This window comes from Garra rufa, chromosome 2 (genome assembly GCF_049309525.1).
Source record: "Garra rufa chromosome 2, GarRuf1.0, whole genome shotgun sequence".
Lineage (NCBI taxonomy): Eukaryota > Metazoa > Chordata > Actinopteri > Cypriniformes > Cyprinidae > Garra > Garra rufa.
In genome coordinates this window covers 48,094,342-48,112,706 of record NC_133362.1, presented here as the reverse complement: position 1 = coordinate 48,112,706, position 18,365 = coordinate 48,094,342, and the positions used below count along the sequence as shown (strand labels likewise).

General features: G+C 36.6%; 1 protein-coding gene across 1 annotated transcript in view; it reads right to left on the bottom strand.

Moving 5' to 3' along the window:
* The window catches only part of slit1a (slit homolog 1a (Drosophila)), a 117,403-nt gene that overhangs the window by 36,913 nt on the left and 62,125 nt on the right, over positions 1-18,365 (bottom strand). The window contains exons 5-11 of the mRNA XM_073834318.1: positions 15,189-15,260; positions 15,037-15,108; positions 14,661-14,732; positions 7,738-7,901; positions 7,426-7,573; positions 2,799-2,870; positions 1,401-1,472 (exon numbers count right to left, since the gene is read on the bottom strand). Of these exons, the coding sequence (XP_073690419.1) occupies positions 1,401-1,472; positions 2,799-2,870; positions 7,426-7,573; positions 7,738-7,901; positions 14,661-14,732; positions 15,037-15,108; positions 15,189-15,260 (672 nt within the window). The remainder of the gene's footprint in view (positions 1-1,400; positions 1,473-2,798; positions 2,871-7,425; positions 7,574-7,737; positions 7,902-14,660; positions 14,733-15,036; positions 15,109-15,188; positions 15,261-18,365) is intronic.

Here is an 18,365-nt window from a genome sequence, read left to right as displayed (position 1 = left end):
TCTCCTGATTCAGACCAGACCACTTTTTCACTGGAGGAAGCGTTATTACAGATTATGGACTCAGTTTAGTTCAAAACATTTTAATAATCGATTTGTTTCTTTTGGCTTCTCAAGTGGTGTGGATTATTGTGATGTTTTTATCAGCTGTTCGGACTCTCATTCTGACGGCACCCATTCACTGCAGATTAACCATTGGTGAGACAGTGATGGAATGACACATTTCTCAAAATCTGATGAAGAAACACACTCATTGACATGAGGATGACCTGAGGATGAGGACATTTTCAGCAAATTCTCAAATTTTCTTCACAATTTCTTCAAGGTTGCGATAAAAAAAAAAGAGAAGTGACAGATCTTTGCTTCCATATTGTGACGTACAAAAACATGCATGAATATGAATGTTTTTTGAGGAAAACATTTCAGGATTTCTCTCCATATAGTGGACTTCTATGGTGCCCAAGAGTTTGAACTTCCAAAATGCAGTTTAAATGAAGTTTCAAGGGGCTCTAAACGATCCCAGCCGAGGAAGTAGGGTCTTATCTAGCGAAATGATCTGTCATTTTCAAAACAAATTGGCAATTTATATACTTTTTAACCTCAAATGCTCATCTTGTCTCATCACTACAGTTAGGGAATGTCGAAAAACTAAAACAAAAACTTCAAAATCGTCCTACATCGCTGCAGAAGTACTGACCAAATGTTAACAAAGTGAACATACAAAGAAGATCCTTTACAAAAAAAGGTAAAACAGCATTGTAGGATGATTTTGAAGTTGAAGATGAAAAGGAGATGTGAGTTTTTCAACATACCCTAACTGTATTGACCTGGACTACTCATGTACATCACAGAGACAAGATAGACGCACATTCGAGGTTAAAAAGTATAAATTGTCAATTAGTTTTGCTGGATAAGACCCTTCTTCCTCAGCTGGGATCGTTTAGAGTCCTTTGAAGCTGCATTTAAGCTGCATTTTAGAAGTTAAAACATTCGGGGGCACCATAGAAGTCCACTATATACGTGGATAAATCTGCTGACTTATAAAATCTCAAACTGATGGAATTGAATTAAAAATGACAGTGTATAAATATACAGCACCTTGGTGATGTACACAAAGTTAGGATGCTGTCAAGAGTTGCCCATGAATATTAATAAGTTTACGCCCAGAAAGGTTACCCAGCAAAGTCAGCACGGCCTGATTAATATTCATGAGATAAGCCACGATCAACTCATCACAACACTTTACTTCAAAACTGCTTCTGACACACTAAATGCAGCATCCTCTACCGTACATCCAGCACACACACACACACACACACACACACACACACACACACACACACACACACACACACACACACACACACACACACACACACACACACACACACACACACACTCACAGTGAGTTTAGGGAGCGCAGGCCCTGGAAGGCATCAGGAGCGATCTCTGAAATCTGGTTGTTGCTGAGATCTCTGTAAAGAGAAGCAGAAGTTGAATTAAGACACGCTTCTGGTTCAGAGTGTCAGCGGATGATCTGAAGTGACGAGAGCTGGCCTGTATCACGCTGGGTCTGGGCTGTTTTTGGCTCATGTGGCTGTAGGTATGTAAATGGGTAGCTGTGAACCTCCAGCCCTGCTGTGGTGGCGCTGTGGTGAGGACTATTAGTAAACGGCAGGCATTATAGGCCCTGGAGAAGACTTTAATAAGCCTGTGGTCTAGCCATCAAACCACACGCCAGTACAGCGCTGCAAACAGTCCGAGAGAAAATACTCCTCGACAAGATGTGATGGGAATGTGCAGAGCGGTGTAGATCTGGGGTTTCACAAGCTGTGCTACATGTCAACTGCGAATATCACACTATTTAAATAGGTCAGGCTGGTTTTTGCTAGTTCAAGGTGGTCTACCACATCAACCTTGTCTCCAGCTGTCTCCAGTCCATTTAGAGCAGGGTTACAAGTCACTACGCTGAATTCCAGCATCTCTCAGCCACTGCATGAGTTTGATACGACTGAGAAAAGGAGATTCTGTGTCAGTAAGTCTAATCAATACATACCCTTACGAAAAATACGTTTATTCAAGCGTGCTATTAGTACACTTCTTTTAAACTAAAAAATAGGACAGTGTACTTTTAGTATACTTTTAATGTATTTCTCAGAAATGTGCATTATATACTTCTCAGAAATACACTTAAAATGACATTTAAGTATACTTGACTTATAAGTCTAAGTATATTTGAGCTACTTGTGCTCTGAGAATCTGTGTTTCCATTGTTATACGCTATGGGCGCTATTTCACATCTTCTGAACAGCATTTCCAAAACACAAGTGAAGAAGAAACCGAAACAACAGATGCTTCCACATGTAATCTAACACAATCGTCAGACATAAAACTGATACTGGAAAAAGTGTACTAAAAATGCATAAGAAAGTGTTTAATTAGTAAACTATCAGTGCACCTATAAGTTCACTTTAGTATACTTACAGTACAAACTGAAAACATAGATGTAATTAGTTGTGTACTCAAAGTTTATACTTAAAAGTATACTTTTATATACTAGAAAGTAAGCCAATTTAGTCCCAAGGAGTATTGAAACACTTAATAGTATACTACTAGTACACTCATAATTTGTATAATTACTACATAAAGCATACTTAAAAATATACTTGAACTGTACTTAAGTATACTTAATAAAATAAACTTGAAGTATACTTCTTTTTGGTAAGGGTAGGCCACTTCAAGCACAGTGAATTTGATCTGAAAGTTTCCTGCACACGAGATTCCAGCTGCTTCAAACTTACATCCTGCGCAGTTTCTTATAAGGAGAAAACGCTCCAGGAGGGATGGATTTGATGCTGTTTTGCTCCAGTCGTCTGCGAAAAAAGAAGTACAGAAAAACGCAAGCATTATTGCAACAGTCACGTTTTTTGGCTCTCTGTTTTGTCTCACTGACATCTCAAATCAACATGAGCAGAAGCCATAGACACTCCCACACTCCATATCAGCCACAGTCAAGCAGTCATAGTCCTGTGCATGTCTGAGTCTACAGGCTCTGCCCTCAATGAGCTCTCTGGATTTTGCATTTGCTTCATTACCAGGGTCATCGAATCACTTGAACATCCAGTACAAATGGCTTTCTGGCTTTTTGAAGTGTTCAGCTTGTTTCCAGAATACAGCCATTTGTTGGGTCTGCTAGCACTCGCCCACCTCGGCATAATGAAGGATCTTTTATGTCAGAGTACACTCTATACTCTATAGACTTTTTATTTTGGATCTGTGTCTGCTCTCACTTTATACTAGTGCTTCATAGACTCATTGGCTCCAACATAGATACAGAAGCTACTGTAAAGCAAATACGGAAAGCAGTGAATTATTGGTAACTCATCTCATCCTATCATATAACCCTTACGAAAAATAAGTGTGCTCTTAGTATGCTTCTTTTAAACTGAAACTAGGAAAGTATACTTTCAGTCTACTTTTTATGTACTTAAGAAATATACTTAAAATTACATTTAAGTATAGTTGACTTATACTTAGAAAAAGTCTTATTTTGAGCCTATTTGAGCTGTACCATCTTCCAAAACACAAGTGAAGAAGAAACTGACACAACAAACGCTTCCAAAACATGTAATCTAACAGCATCAAAACCATAAATGTATAAAACTGTGTAACGTTATGGAATAAAATGTCGACCCATGAAGAGGTAACAATGACTGTCAAGCTTTGGGGTGTTGATTCGCCCCATCTACGTTTGATTATCATCAATAGTTTTTTTTAGCTTTTTGATAAAAATGTTGTTTATTTATTTATTTTTATGAAACTTACCCACATTCATGTGTTGATACAACATAAAGCTAGAATAAAATGTTTTTGTTTACAAGAAGATACACTGTTCTTTCTTTTGATGTTTTGTATGTCCAGATATTCATATAACAAAATATATACAAATTAATAGTAGTATACTTAAAGTATAAGTTCACTTAAAGAAAACTTATGAGTATACTTGCAGTATAAAACTATCAAACTAGTAGTTTACTGGGACTATACTTCAAAGTGTACTAAAATGCCTAAAAAGTATTTAATTAGTAAACTATCAGTATACCTATAAGTTCACTTTTAGTATACTTGCAGTACAAACTGAAAACATAGATGTAAACTAGTTTTGTACTCAAAGTTTACTGTTATACTTAAAAGTATACTTACAAGTATACTTTTATATACTAGAAAGTGGTCCAATTTAGTCCCAAGGAGTTTTGAAAAAGTACACTTAAAAGTATACTACTAGTATGCTGATATTTGTGTACTTACTACATTAGAGTATACTTAAAAATATACTTGAACTTTACTTTAGTATGCTTAATAGATGGGAATGCATGGTTTCTGCACACCATCCACACTGTAAAAAGTTTTCCCAAGTTTCAACTTAAAAACTTAGCAGTTTAGCAGCTGCCTTAAAATTTTAAGTTAAATCAACTTAAAACTACAAGTCATTTCAACTCACGTCAATAAAGTTAGTTAAAATGACTTGTATTTTTAAGTTGATTTAACTTACAGTTTTAAGGCAGCTGCTGAACTTAAGTTTTTAAGTTGAAACTGGTGGGAACTTTTTACAGTGCAGAAATGTGATTGAAATGTGTTTGGAGACATAAACCTGAGTTCTCCTGAGTGTGAGGATCCTCCTCAGAAACTGTGTAATAAACTGATATCTGAATTCTGCAATGACACATCACTAAAGTGGAAAACATTCATCTATGAAGCTTGCCTTGCTTTTAAACTAATAAAGCTTCTGTTTGCAAGTTTAGACAAACAAACAAACAATCACTTATACACTAAATTTTTGCACACAATATTTTCATTCTGGACAAGCTCACTGCAAAAAAATGCTTTTCTTACTTAGATTTTTGTCTTGTTTCCAGCCAAAATATCTAAAAAATCCTAAATCAAGAAGGATTTTCTAGATGAGTAAAAATGATTGTCTTGTTTTCAGAAAAACAAGTCAAAATTAAGTGTGTTTTTGTTTGAAACATACAAAATAATGCCAATGGGGTAAGAAAAATAATCTTGTTTTCTGTTTGAAATAAGATTTGTTTTGCTTACCCCATTGGCAGATAATTTAGCTTGTTCTAAGCAACAACTCAATTAATTTTGACTTGTTTTTCTGAAAACATTACAATCATTTTTACTCATCTAGAAAATCCTTCTTGATTTAAGAATTTTGGCTGGAAACAAGACAAAAAATTTAAGAAAGAAAAGCATTTTTTGCAGTGCTGAGTCCAAGTTGACAGATTTAGCAGAAAACTCCATAGTGTTTAATGGACAGACTCTTGTTTTTTATCTTCAGAGTATGATTCTGTCCAGTTGGAGGAGATCAAACATGTTTGATATGTATAATTGGACTAATTTTAGAAGTTTTGTATATAACCATTTACAAAGTCAGCAATCTGTTCAGATATCTAAAGTTGTGTAATGAATTTCACCTTAACATGTACCATCCATTTGCAATGTGATTGACAAGTTGTTGTTTTTTGGTAATAAAAAAATGTAGTGTATAAACATGTAAAAACTACATTCTTCCAAAAATAGTCTGAACTCCCAATGTGTGTATGATTTGTGTGGCCTGGCTGGAATGATCTGTCATAAAAAACATTCATGCAAACAACGTCTCTCCTTCGAGAGCAGAGTGAACATCAGCAGAGCTGATCACGGCGGATGCGGTGCGTCTTTTTGACGGCCTTTGGATGTCATTAGTGTCTGTGGGGGCTGCCGGTGTTTTAAGGGTCTGTTTTAATGGCACACCCTGCAGGTTCAGGCCACAGAAAGCAGTTGTTTTCAGTCTAAAAACCCTCATTTAAAACAGGAAAGTCATTTGTCAGGGTCATTTAGTGCCTTCAGAGCCACAGGCAATAACGGTTTGACTTAAACACTTGCAGAATTTCCCCGCTCTTCAAAAGCAGGCCACTCGCTAGGAAATATAGAAACACAATTTACATTTTTTGGATTGCAGTGATTCCAGACAGAACATTCCTGTGGTCTCCTCTCTGCGGACCGCGCTTTTCAGTCTCTGCGAGCGTGTCCAAATACATCTGTCATAGATCATGCCACTATAATCGACAGATCACAAGTGGCTGTATTTCCTTCTCTCACGTCTGGAAGTAGTGCGCTATAACAGTGTGCGTGCGTGTCTGTGCGTGCCCCTTATTCACATTACATTGGCCTTTGTGTTTTAGTACAGGACCTCAGAAGCTCAGACTTCTGCATTAGGCAGACGCTTTTATCTAAACCCACTTACACTGAATTCAGTATATACATTTGTTCAGTTAATGCCTTTTCTGGGAATTGAACCCACAACCTTGATGTTGCTTGCAATATGTGCAATATCATTTGAATTACAGTAAATTTAATCTAACATTTTTTTAATTTAAAAGAAATATTTCCATAATGTTTGCAAAATGATAACATAAGATATTCCCTTAACAACTGTAAAACCTAAAAAAATTTTTTTAACATTTTGAAAAAAAAAATAATGTTTTGAACACTTAGAAATGATTGACATTATATTGGCCTTTGTGGGTTTTTACATTTACTTTTACATTTAGCAGATGCTTTTATCCAAAGCAACTTACAAAAGAGGACAATGGAAGCAATCAAAATCAACAAAAAAACAATGATATGCAAAAGCTATTACAAGTCTCATTTAGCCTAACGCACTACACATATCAATGTTCTTTTTCAAAATCTATAAAAAATAAAATAGATTTGAATAAAAAAACAAAAACAAGCTAGTGTTAGAGGCCTAGAATACAAGAAGAACTGAGAAGCCAGTGTTAGTTTTTTTTTTTTTTGAGAAAACAAGCAGTAAGTAAATTAAAAAGAGAATAAGTCTAAAAGGGCATTTTTTTTGTTTTTTAGAATAGAATTAGAATAGAGGGTGCTAGAGTTAGAGGGTCAAATAAAGATGAAAGAGATGGGTTTTAGCCAATTCTTGAAGATGGCTAAGGACTGAGTTCGGATTGAGTTGGGCAGGTCATTCCACCAGAAGGGTACATTTAATGTGAAAGTCTGTGAAAATGATTTTGTGTCTCTTTGGGATGCCACAATAATGCGTGTTCATTTGCAGAACGCAAGCTTCTAGAGGCACATAAGTCTGAAGTAATGAATTTAGGTAAAGGGGTGCAGAGGTGGTTTTGTAGGCAAACATTAATGCCTTGAATTTTATGCGAGCAGCTATTGGTAGCCAGTGCAAATTGATAAAGAGAGGTGTGAAGTGCGTTTTTTTTTTTAGATCAGTTTGTGTGATTTTAGTATCCAAAATAACTTACATTGCATTCAAGGTATACATTTTTTCATTTCATGCATTTCCTGGGAATTCAACCCGCAACCTTGCCATTGCTTGCCCTATGTTCTACTGTTTGAGCTACAGGAACTTACATCTCTGCCATGCTGTCGGGCAGGTTGGCCGGGATCGCCGTCAGTCCTTTCCCTCTGCAGTCCACAATATTATTACTGCAGGTGCAGGCGGCCGGACACGAACCAGTGACGAAACTACACGACTGAACAGCAGCATCTTCGGACTGACCTGCAGAGAACATTTGTAATGAATAAGAGTAATAAAGTGCACAATTAGCAGACATCAAAACATGAGAACTAGTCAATGTTCTTCAATTCAAATCAGTGGAACACAGTAGATGATAATGTTGGGTAAAGAGATTACAAGGCATTTGTTTTGAGGGCATTTGTTACCTGAACAGCTGAATTCGTGTTTTTGGATCTCGGCTACATTAAGTCCTCGTAGCGGAGCTGGAGAGCTGCACTGTGTGAACAGACCGATGGTTGGCCGCTCACGCAACCACTGGGACAACCAGGCGATATTGCAGTCGCAGTTCAGGTTGTTGGAATGTAAGCGGCTGAAGGTGGAAAAATGGCAGCAGAAATGTTAAGATGAAGCTTTTATCCAATTTAATGTGCTGAAAATGTCCTCACAGAATGACGAAAGAATGAGTCCAAACAGCTGATAAAAAAACATCACAATAAACCACAAGTAATCCACACCACTCCAGTGCATCAGTTGACATCTTGAGAAGACAAAAGCTAAAATAAATCCATTATTATGATGCGTTAATCTAAACATACAAGTCCATCCCTGTTGAAAAAAACTGCATATGCGGTTTAGGTAGGTTTTGATGCTGGGAAGCTAGTTTTAGTTGGTTTATGCTGGTCCTTAGCTGGTCAAGGACCAGCATAAACGATCTAAGGACAAGCATAAACCAGCCAAGGACCAACATTAACCAGCTAAAACCAGCCTTAACCATCTAAGGACCAGCATTAACCAGCTAAAACCAGCATAAACCATCTAAGGACAAGCATAAACCAGCTAAGGACCAACATTAACCAGCTAAAACCAGCATAAACCATCTAAGGACAAGCATAAACCAGCTAAGGACGAACATTAACCAGCTAAAACCAGTATTAACCATCTAAGGGCAAGCATAAACCAGCCAAGGACCAACATTAACCAGCTAAAACCAGCATTAACCAGCAAAGGACCAACATTAACCAGCTAAAACCAGCATTAACCAGCAAAGGACCAGCATAAACCATCTAAGGACAAGCATAAACCAGCTAAGGACCAACATTAACCAGCTAAAACCAGTATTAACCATCTAAGGACCAACATTAACCAGCTACAACCAGCATTAACCATCTAAGGACCAGCATAAACCAGCTAAAACCAGCATTAACCATCTAAGGACCAACATTAACCAGCTAAAACCAGCATTAACCATCTAAGGACCAGATTAACCAGCTAAAACCAGCATAAACCATCTAAGGACAAGCATAAACCAGCTAAGGACCAACATTAACCAGCTAAAACCAGCATTAACCATCTAAGGACAAGCATAAACCAGCCAAGGACCAAGATTAACCAGCTAAAACCAGCATTAACCAGCAAAGGGCCAACATTAACCAGCTAAAACCAGCATTAACCAGCAAAGGACCAGCATAAACCATCTAAGGACAAGCATAAACCAGCTAAGGACCAACATTAACCAGCTAAAACCAGTATTAACCATCTAAGGACCAACATTAACCAGCTACAACCAGCATTAACCATCTAAGGACCAGCATAAACCAGCTAAAACCAGCATTAACCATCTAAGGACCAACATTAACCAGCTAAAACCAGCATTAACCATCTAAGGACCAGATTAACCAGCTAAAACCAGCATAAACCATCTAAGGACAAGCATAAACCATCTAAGGACCAACATTAACCAGCTAAAACCAGCATTAACCATCTAAGGACAAGCATAAACCATCTAAGGACCAACATTAACCAGCTAAAACCAGCATAAACCATCTAAGGACAAGCATAAACCAGCTAAGGACCAACATTAACCAGCTAAAACCAGTATTAACCATCTAAGGACCAACATTAACCAGCTACAACCAGCATTAACCATCTAAGGACCAGCATAAACCAGCTAAAACCAGCATTAACCATCTAAGGACCAACATTAACCAGCTAAAACCAGCATTAACCATCTAAGGACCAGATTAACCAGCTAAAACCAGCATAAACCATCTAAGGACAAGCATAAACCATCTAAGGACCAACATTAACCAGCTAAAACCAGCATTAACCATCTAAGGACAAGCATAAACCAGCCAAGGACCAACATTAACCAGCTAAAACCAGCATTAACCAGCAAAGGACCAACATTAACCAGCTAAAACCAGCATTAACCAGCAAAGGACCAGCATAAACCATCTAAGGACAAGCATAAACCAGCTAAGGACCAACATTAACCAGCTAAAACCAGTATTAACCATCTAAGGACCAACATTAACCAGCTAACACCAGCATTAACCATCTAAGGACCAGTATTAACAAGCTAAAACCAGCATTAACCATCTAAGGACCAGCTAAGGACCATCATAAACCATCTAAGGACAAGCATAAACCAGCTAAGGACCAACATTAACCAGCTAAAACCAGCATTAACCATCTAAGGACCAACATTAACCAGCTAAAACCAGCATTAACCATCTAAGGACCAACATTAACCAGCTAAAACCAGCATTAACCATCTAAGGACCAACATTAACCAGCTAAAACCAGCATTAACCATCTAAGGACCAGCATTAACAAGCTAAAACCAGCATTAACCATCTAAGGACCAGCTAAGGACCATCATAAACCATCTAAGGACAAGCATAAACCAGCTAAGGACCAACATAAACCAGCTAAAACCAGCATTAACCATCTAATGACCAGCATTAACAATCTAAGGACCAGCATTAACAATCTAAGGACCAGCATTAACCAGCTAAGGACCATCATAAACCATCTAAGGGCCAGCATAAACCAGCCAAGGACCAACATTAACCAGCTAAAACCAGCATTAACCAGCAAAGGACCAACATTAACCAGCTAAAACCAGCATTAACCAGCAAAGGACCAGCATAAACCATCTAAGGACAAGCATAAACCAGCTAAGGACCAACATTAACCAGCTAAAACCAGCATTAACCATCTAAGGACCAACATTAACCAGCTAAAACCAGCATTAACCATCTAAGGACCAACATTAACCAGCTAAAACCAGCATTAACCATCTAAGGACCAGCATTAACAAGCTAAAACCAGCATTAACCATCTAAGGACCAGCATTAACCAGCTAAAACCAGCATTAACCAGCAAAGGACCAGCATAAACCATCTAAGGACAAGCATTAACCATCTAAGGACCAACATTAACCAGCTAAAACCAGCATTAACCATCTAAGGACCAACATTAACCAGCTAAAACCAGCATTAACCATCTAAGGACCAACATTAACCAGCTAAAACCAGCATTAACCATCTAAGGACCAGCATTAACAAGCTAAAACCAGCATTAACCATCTAAGGACCAGCTAAGGACCATCATAAACCATCTAAGGACAAGCATAAACCAGCTAAGGACCAACATAAACCAGCTAAAACCAGCATTAACCATCTAATGACCAGCATTAACAATCTAAGGACCAGCATTAACCAGCTAAGGACCATCATAAACCATCTAAGGGCCAGCATAAACCAGCCAAGGACCAACATTAACCAGCTAAAACCAGCATTAACCAGCAAAGGACCAACATTAACCAGCTAAAACCAGCATTAACCAGCAAAGGACCAGCATAAACCATCTAAGGACAAGCATAAACCAGCTAAGGACCAACATTAACCAGCTAAAACCAGCATTAACCGTTTAAGGACCAGCATTAACAAGTTAAAACCGGCATTAACCATCTAAGGACCATCATAAACCAGCAAAGGACCAGCATTAATCAGCAAAGGACCAGCATAAACCAGAAAAAGACCATATTAAACCAGCAAAAGACCATCCTAAACCAGCATACCAGCATCAAAACCTACTTAACCAGCATACGCTGTTATTTTCAACAGGGATAATCCATAATAATGCTTTCTCCAGAGGAAAAAAGTCATCGGGTCTGAATCAGGAGAGAAATCTGCAGAGATCAAGTACCGTTCACAAGCCAAAACAGCTCTAAACTAATACGTGGCAGGTTTTTGATGTGAGAGACAAGAGGAGATGCATTTTTTCAATGGAGGAAGTGCTATTATAGTTTATGGAGTCATATTTTGGCGGAAAGCAATGGTTTGAGGTTACATCTTGATGTATTTGTTTCCTACAAACATTCAACTTTTCATCTTCTCAAGACATTAACTGATGGGCCGGAGTGGTGTGGGTTACTTGTGGATTATTGTGATGTTTTTATCAGCTGTTTGGACAACTATTCCTTTAACCAGGCCATAATATTGTTTAGAGCTTGGCTAATAAAACCAGCAGCAGATCATGTTGTGTTTTGGGTACTGGTGTCCCAGCAGGCTTCTTGACTAGATTAAACTCAGCCGGCTTTAGCAAAAAGGCCATGCTGGTCCAAACACCAGACCAGCACTTGCCAGGCCAAACCAGTCTGGACCAACATGGAAATTCATGCTGTGCTAAATCTGTCACTGAGCTTTGCTAATGCCAACAGCCAATTATCTTTACCCAGTAACTCCATTATCTGATTAGCAGGTTTTTTTGTTTTCACACATGCTGACGGCATAGACATGAACTACGTGAAAAAACTATCCTGTTTTACACATGGTCTGGATTTTATTCTCCAAAACCTCACTTATATTCCTGACTTTATATCTGATGGCAACCTGTCCATTTCACAGCATAAATCTGTAAGTGAATAACAAAATAAAGAAATAAACCAAAATGAGAAAGAAACTCCATGTGGTAAAACGGTCCACAAATTCCAGAAAAATACAGCAGAATATACATTTCATAAAAGCAGTGTGTGTGGGTGTTTATTTCTGTATGTGTGTGTGTGAATTACTGACTGTGGCTTCTGGCAGAGCCGTGTGGCCTCCGCCGTCCCGCCAAGACTGTATGGAATGACACTGTGTGTGTGTGTGTGTGTGTGTGTGTGTGTGTGTGTGTGTGTGTGTGTGTGTTTACTGCCTCAGTGCTGTTCATCTGTGTTGGGCTGTCAGATAAGATGGGCTGCAGTTAAAACTGCTGTACAGTTCCCATAGAAAAGATTATACAAGCCCTCTTCATACATAAAGTTCATGTATAAAGTTAATTTATAAAGTTATTCACCACTGAATAAAAAATAAAACAAGGCGTTTATGATTTTTTCTTGCATTTGTAAGTTTGCATCTCATAATTCTGCCTTTTCTCTCAGAATTGCGTGATATAAACTCACTATTACACTGCAAATGCTTTTCTTACTTAGATTTTTTGTCTTATTTCCAGCCAAAATATTTAAACATTCTTAAATCAAAAAGGATTTTCTAGACAAGTAAAAAATATTGTCTTGTTTTCAGAAAAAAACAAATCAAAATTAAGTGAGTTTTTGCTTAGAACAATTATCTGCCAATGGGGTAAGCAAAAAAAAAAAAATCTAATTTCAAACAGAAAACAAGATTATTTTGCTTATCCCATTGGCAGATTATTTTGATTGTTTCAAGCAAAAATGCACTTAATTTTGACAATTTTTACTTGTCTAGAAAATCCTTCTTGATTTAAGAATTTTTAGATATTTTGGCTGGAAACAAGACAAAAAATTTAAGTAAAAAAAGCAATGTATAAGTTATAACATCAAAATTGAATGATATAAACTCGCAATTCTAAGAAAAACAGTCAGAATTGTGAGATAAAATGTGGCAATTACCTTTTTTATTCAGCAGTGGAAACTTTATGTACTCTAGTTTATCAAAAAGATGTTTGATTATGGTTTGTAAGAATAATAATTAGTCTTAGTTTAATCATTCAGAAGCTTTTATAAAGTGATTTATATTTCCTTGGGAATCGAACCTATGACCTACTTTAATATTTGAGCAACATCCTTGCAAAATTTCTCACAAAGCATTTTGTTTAATTCAAAATGTGCTTCGTAAACTAACCACCATCTGTCATCTCTCATCATTACTCAGGACACTTAAAAATATCTGTAATCATTTACTTATCTTTCAAATCATGTCAAACCTCTCTGTCTTCTGCAGAGCAAAAGAAGATGAACCGTTGACAAAAAGATTTTGTCCACACAGTGAAATTACATTTTTCAAAATATTTTCTCTGTTCTGCAGAAGAGAGCAAGTTCTAAAGGTTTGAAATGACTGAGTAAATTTCCTGGGGTTTTTTCCTGGTAAATTTTCTTGAAGATGGACTTTTCCAGCATTTTTGTGTATTTGAACCCTTTCCAACAATGACTGTATGATTTTGAGATCCATCTTTTCACACTGAGGACAACTGAGGGACTTTTACAGAAAGTTCAAAAGCTCACTGATGCTCCAGAAGGAAAAACATGCATTAAAAGCCAGGGGTGAAAACTTTTGAACAGAATGAAGATGTGTACATTTTTCTTATTTTGCCTAAAAATCATATTTTTTTCATTTAGTACTGCCCTTCAGAAGCTACAGAAGATATTTACATGTTCCCCAGAAGACAAAATGAGTTAAATTTACCCTGGTCTTCAAATTCAAAAAGTTTTCACTCCCCAGCTTAATGCGTGTTTTTTCCTTCTGGAGCATCAGTGAGTGTTTGAACCTTCTGTAATAGTTGCATATGAGTCCCTCAGTTGTCCTCAGTGTGAAAAGATGGATCTCAAAATCATGCAGTCATTGTTGGAAAGGGGTCAAATACACAAAAATGCTGAAAACCCAACAAATTTGTGGGACCTGAAGGATTTTTCTGAAGAACAGCAAACAGTTTAACTGTTCAGGACAAACAAGAGACTCATGAACAACTATCACTAAACAAAAAACACAGCTGTGGATCATTCAGGAAACAACACAGTGTTAAGACTCAAGTGTATGTAAACTTTTAAATGGTCATTTAAAAAAAATCAAATATTATCCTCTCTTGTGGGCTATATGTAAATATCTTTTATGTGAAATATCTTATTCAGGTCAGTACTAAATAAAAAATAACATGCATTTTGTATGATCCCTCTTATTTTGGGAAAATAATTAACATTTTGCAAGGTGTATGTAAACTTTTGACTTCAACTTTATGTAATTGCATTTAGATAGCTAAGTAAACGTGTGTGTGTGTGTGTGTGTGTGTGTGTGTGTGTGTGTGTGTGTGTGTTTGCATCACTCACAACGTCCTGAGCTTGGGCATGTGGTTAAAGCTGGACACTGGGATGCTGCTGATGTTGTTGTTGTTCAGAGTCCTGCAAAACATTGTAATGTCCAATTAAGTAAATGCATTAAATAAATATAACAGAATTTAAAATACTGGAATAATATCACTGCCTTAACTAATATCACGAGTTCAAAAATCTATGCTCCTTAAGAAATCATAAGCTTTTGTGCATCTTGTCTACTGTTTCCATGCTGTCAGTCCATTAATACTGCAAAATGCACACATGCTAGAATCAGAGTCTTGTTATTATGAATAAGATCACATTGAATGATCAGGCTCTTATTAATGATGGCTGTTGACACTCTTGTTCATGCCGCATTTTTTATACTTACAAAACTTCAAGTCCACGTAGTGCACGGAAAGCTCCGTCCTCGATGCAGCTGATGTGATTCTTGTCTAACTGACTGTAACACACAGTGAAAGGACGGTTAAACATGCGGTCAGTTTAGTCTGATCTCTGTGCTGTCGTGTCATGAGCTCTTACAGGTTCTTGATGTCCGTAGCTCCTCTGAAGGCCTTTCGGGGAATCGCCTGGATGAAGTTCTCACTTAAGTCTCTGGAAAAAGACAAAATCTGGGATTAAACACATAATACACACATACATGATGTCATTTCATAAGTGATATTACAGGTGCATTACATGAAAATTCAAAGCACTTGAGTTGTCTGTGTCTCACGAGAGGCTTATAATAAATGCATGATAGGAATATAGAGATTATTCAGAAACCATTATGCCATCAATGACATCAGATGTTCATATGAATGATTTATATTAGGACAGTTTTCATCAGTTGGCAGAAATCAAACCACCAAATAAACCCAGTGTTAAAGTTTCGCAGATGTGTGCAGAGCACTTGAGTGAGTTTTGGGGCATTTCCTAAGAAACCTGCTAATGGTTTTGGCTCTACTGTCTTTACTTGTATATGCTGTATACTAACAACTACAGAGATACACAATTTCACATCCCTTACCAAAAAGAAGTACACTTCAAGTTTATTGTATTAAGTAAACTTAAGTAAAGTTCAAGTATATATTTAAGTATATTTTATGCCGTAAGTATACAAATATCAGTGTACTAGTAGTATACTTTTAAATGTCCTCCTTGGGACTAAATTGGCCCACTTTCTAGTATATAAAAGTATACTTTTAAGTACAACAGTAGTAAACTTTGAGTACACAACTAGTTTACATCTCTGTTTTCAGTTTGTACTGCAAGTATACTAAAAGTGAATGTACAGGTATATTGATAGTTTACTCATTTTATGCATTTTTAGTACACTTTGAAGTATAGTCTCAGTAAACATTTTATTCTAGCTTCATGCGTTCTTTTTTATAAACACTTGAATGTGGGTAAGTTTCATAAATAATAAATAACATTTTGAACAAAAAGCTAAAAAAAGACTATTTGTGATAATCAAAACATCAACACCCCAAAGCTTGACAGTCATTATTTCCTCTTCATGGGTCGACATTTTATTCCATAACGTTACACAGTTTTCCATATCTATGGTTTTGATGCTGTTTTATATCTGATGATTTTGTTAGATTACATGTGGAAGCATCTGTTGTTTCGGTTTCTTCTTCACTGTTTTGGAAATTCTGTACAGAAGATGTGTAATAGCGCCCCTAGTGTATAACAATGAAAACATGGATTGAAGACTATTTTTAGACTATTTTTCTAATATTGAACACAAAATCACCATCAAAGTGTCTTAATAGATCTATGCACTATGTATATAAACACTAGACACCTTACAATAGATCTGTGTGAGCAAAAGACAAAAGTGTTTTTAGTCATATATATTTATTTTATACATAGATAGGTAAGATTTGTGTAATAATTTTAGTAATTTTGTTGTTGCTTTTGTTATTTTTATAAATTTTTTATTTCAGTTTTATTGATCGATTTTACTGGTTAAGTAATTGAAAATGAAAAGTGGTGCATTGGCAATTAGCTAAAATAAAAATATGTTTTTTAAGTTTTTCATTTTAGTGACATTTTGTTTTGTCCATGCTTTTAGTTTTAGTTAACTATAATACCCTGCTGAGTACATGAACAAGCAAAGATATTTTCTATGATTGATTTGTTTTTTATTCATTAATTTACTTTGAGTAAGATATTTTCAATTTGAATGGAGAAGAGGCACCAGTGCAAATCTCCTTTAGTGCTACATCGAAGACTTTGGGTTTAAAACGACATGATGACAGAGTTTTCAATTTTTTAGGGGAACTATAGCAAAAGACCTAAAACAGCTGTAATGACGATCTGCCTGGAAAATGTGCAAAGATTAAATTAAAGCACTGAAAATCTGAAAAACAGCTCTTTGCTTCAAACGTGATTCCGAACACGAAACAAAGGATCAGCAGTAATTACAGATTGAGGACGTTTCTGGAAATCAATAGAGACAGACGTGTCAACGCAGGCGACGCAAAACGCCAGAAAGCAGCTGAAAGGCAGCATCCTAAATCCTGTTGTCATGCTTTAAAGTGATCGTCGGCTGAGCACAAAGCTCTCTGGGTAATCTGAGTGGATTACACGCTCGTGTTTAAGAGGCTAATTGCGTATCTCTGCACTAATGAGAGGCCTGAGAGGAAAACACACAGCCAATTCCTTTCTCTTACAACACTCACTTTCATCACACAGTCACCATAGGAATTAGGCTCTTTATTGGGCTTTAACTGATGTTGATATACAATGACGTCCTAGATCATTTTCTGATACGATTCTTCCTTGAAGTCTGCTGGCTGTAGGTTGAGGGTTAGTGTCTGTGAGCGGCTGTAGGTTGTGTGCGGCTGTGAGCGGATAAAGCAGGCAGAACTAATGAGAGCTGGTAGCTGTGTTTGTTCGAGGGCCGTTCTCTGAAAGCATGTGACAAACGGGGCCACACAGGCTTTCAGACCCTCAAACTGACGAACAGCAGCGATCGCTGTAGACATATCAACAGAGGACGGCATTTCCCTTCTGCTGCTTCAAAGCTTCATTTACAGTTCATTCTTTTCAGTCTTTTAGAATTAATGAAGAACCAATCCACATGGTTGGCAAAATTCCTTCTTTGTTTTCTTATTTGAGACCCTGGACCACAAAACCAGTCATAAGGGTCAGTTTTATTGAAATTGAGATTCTTTGCATTGATGCATGGTTTGTTAGGACAATAATTGGCTGAGATACAACTACTTGAAAATCTGGAATCTGAGGGTGCAAAAGAAAAATGTAAAAATTTAAAGTTGTCCAAATTAAGTTCTTAGCTATGCATATTACTAATGAAAAATATATTTATGGAAAGAAATTTACAAAATATCTTCATGTAACATGATATTTATTTAATATCCTAATGATTTTTGGCATAAAAGAAAAGTCGATAATTTTGACCCATACAATGTATTTTTGGCTATTGCTACAAATAATCTTACTTAGATTTTTTGTCTTATTTCCAGCCAAAATATCTAAACATTCTTAAATCAAGAAGGATTTTCTATACAAGTAAAAATGATTTTCTTGTTTTCAGAAACAAGTCAGAAAAAACAAGTCAAGATTAAGTGAGTTTTTGCTTAAAACAAAAAAGCAAAATAATCTGCCCATTTCAAGCAAAAACTTGCTTAATTTTGACTTGTTTTTTCTGAAAACAAGAAAATAACTTTTACTCGTCTACAAAATCCTTCT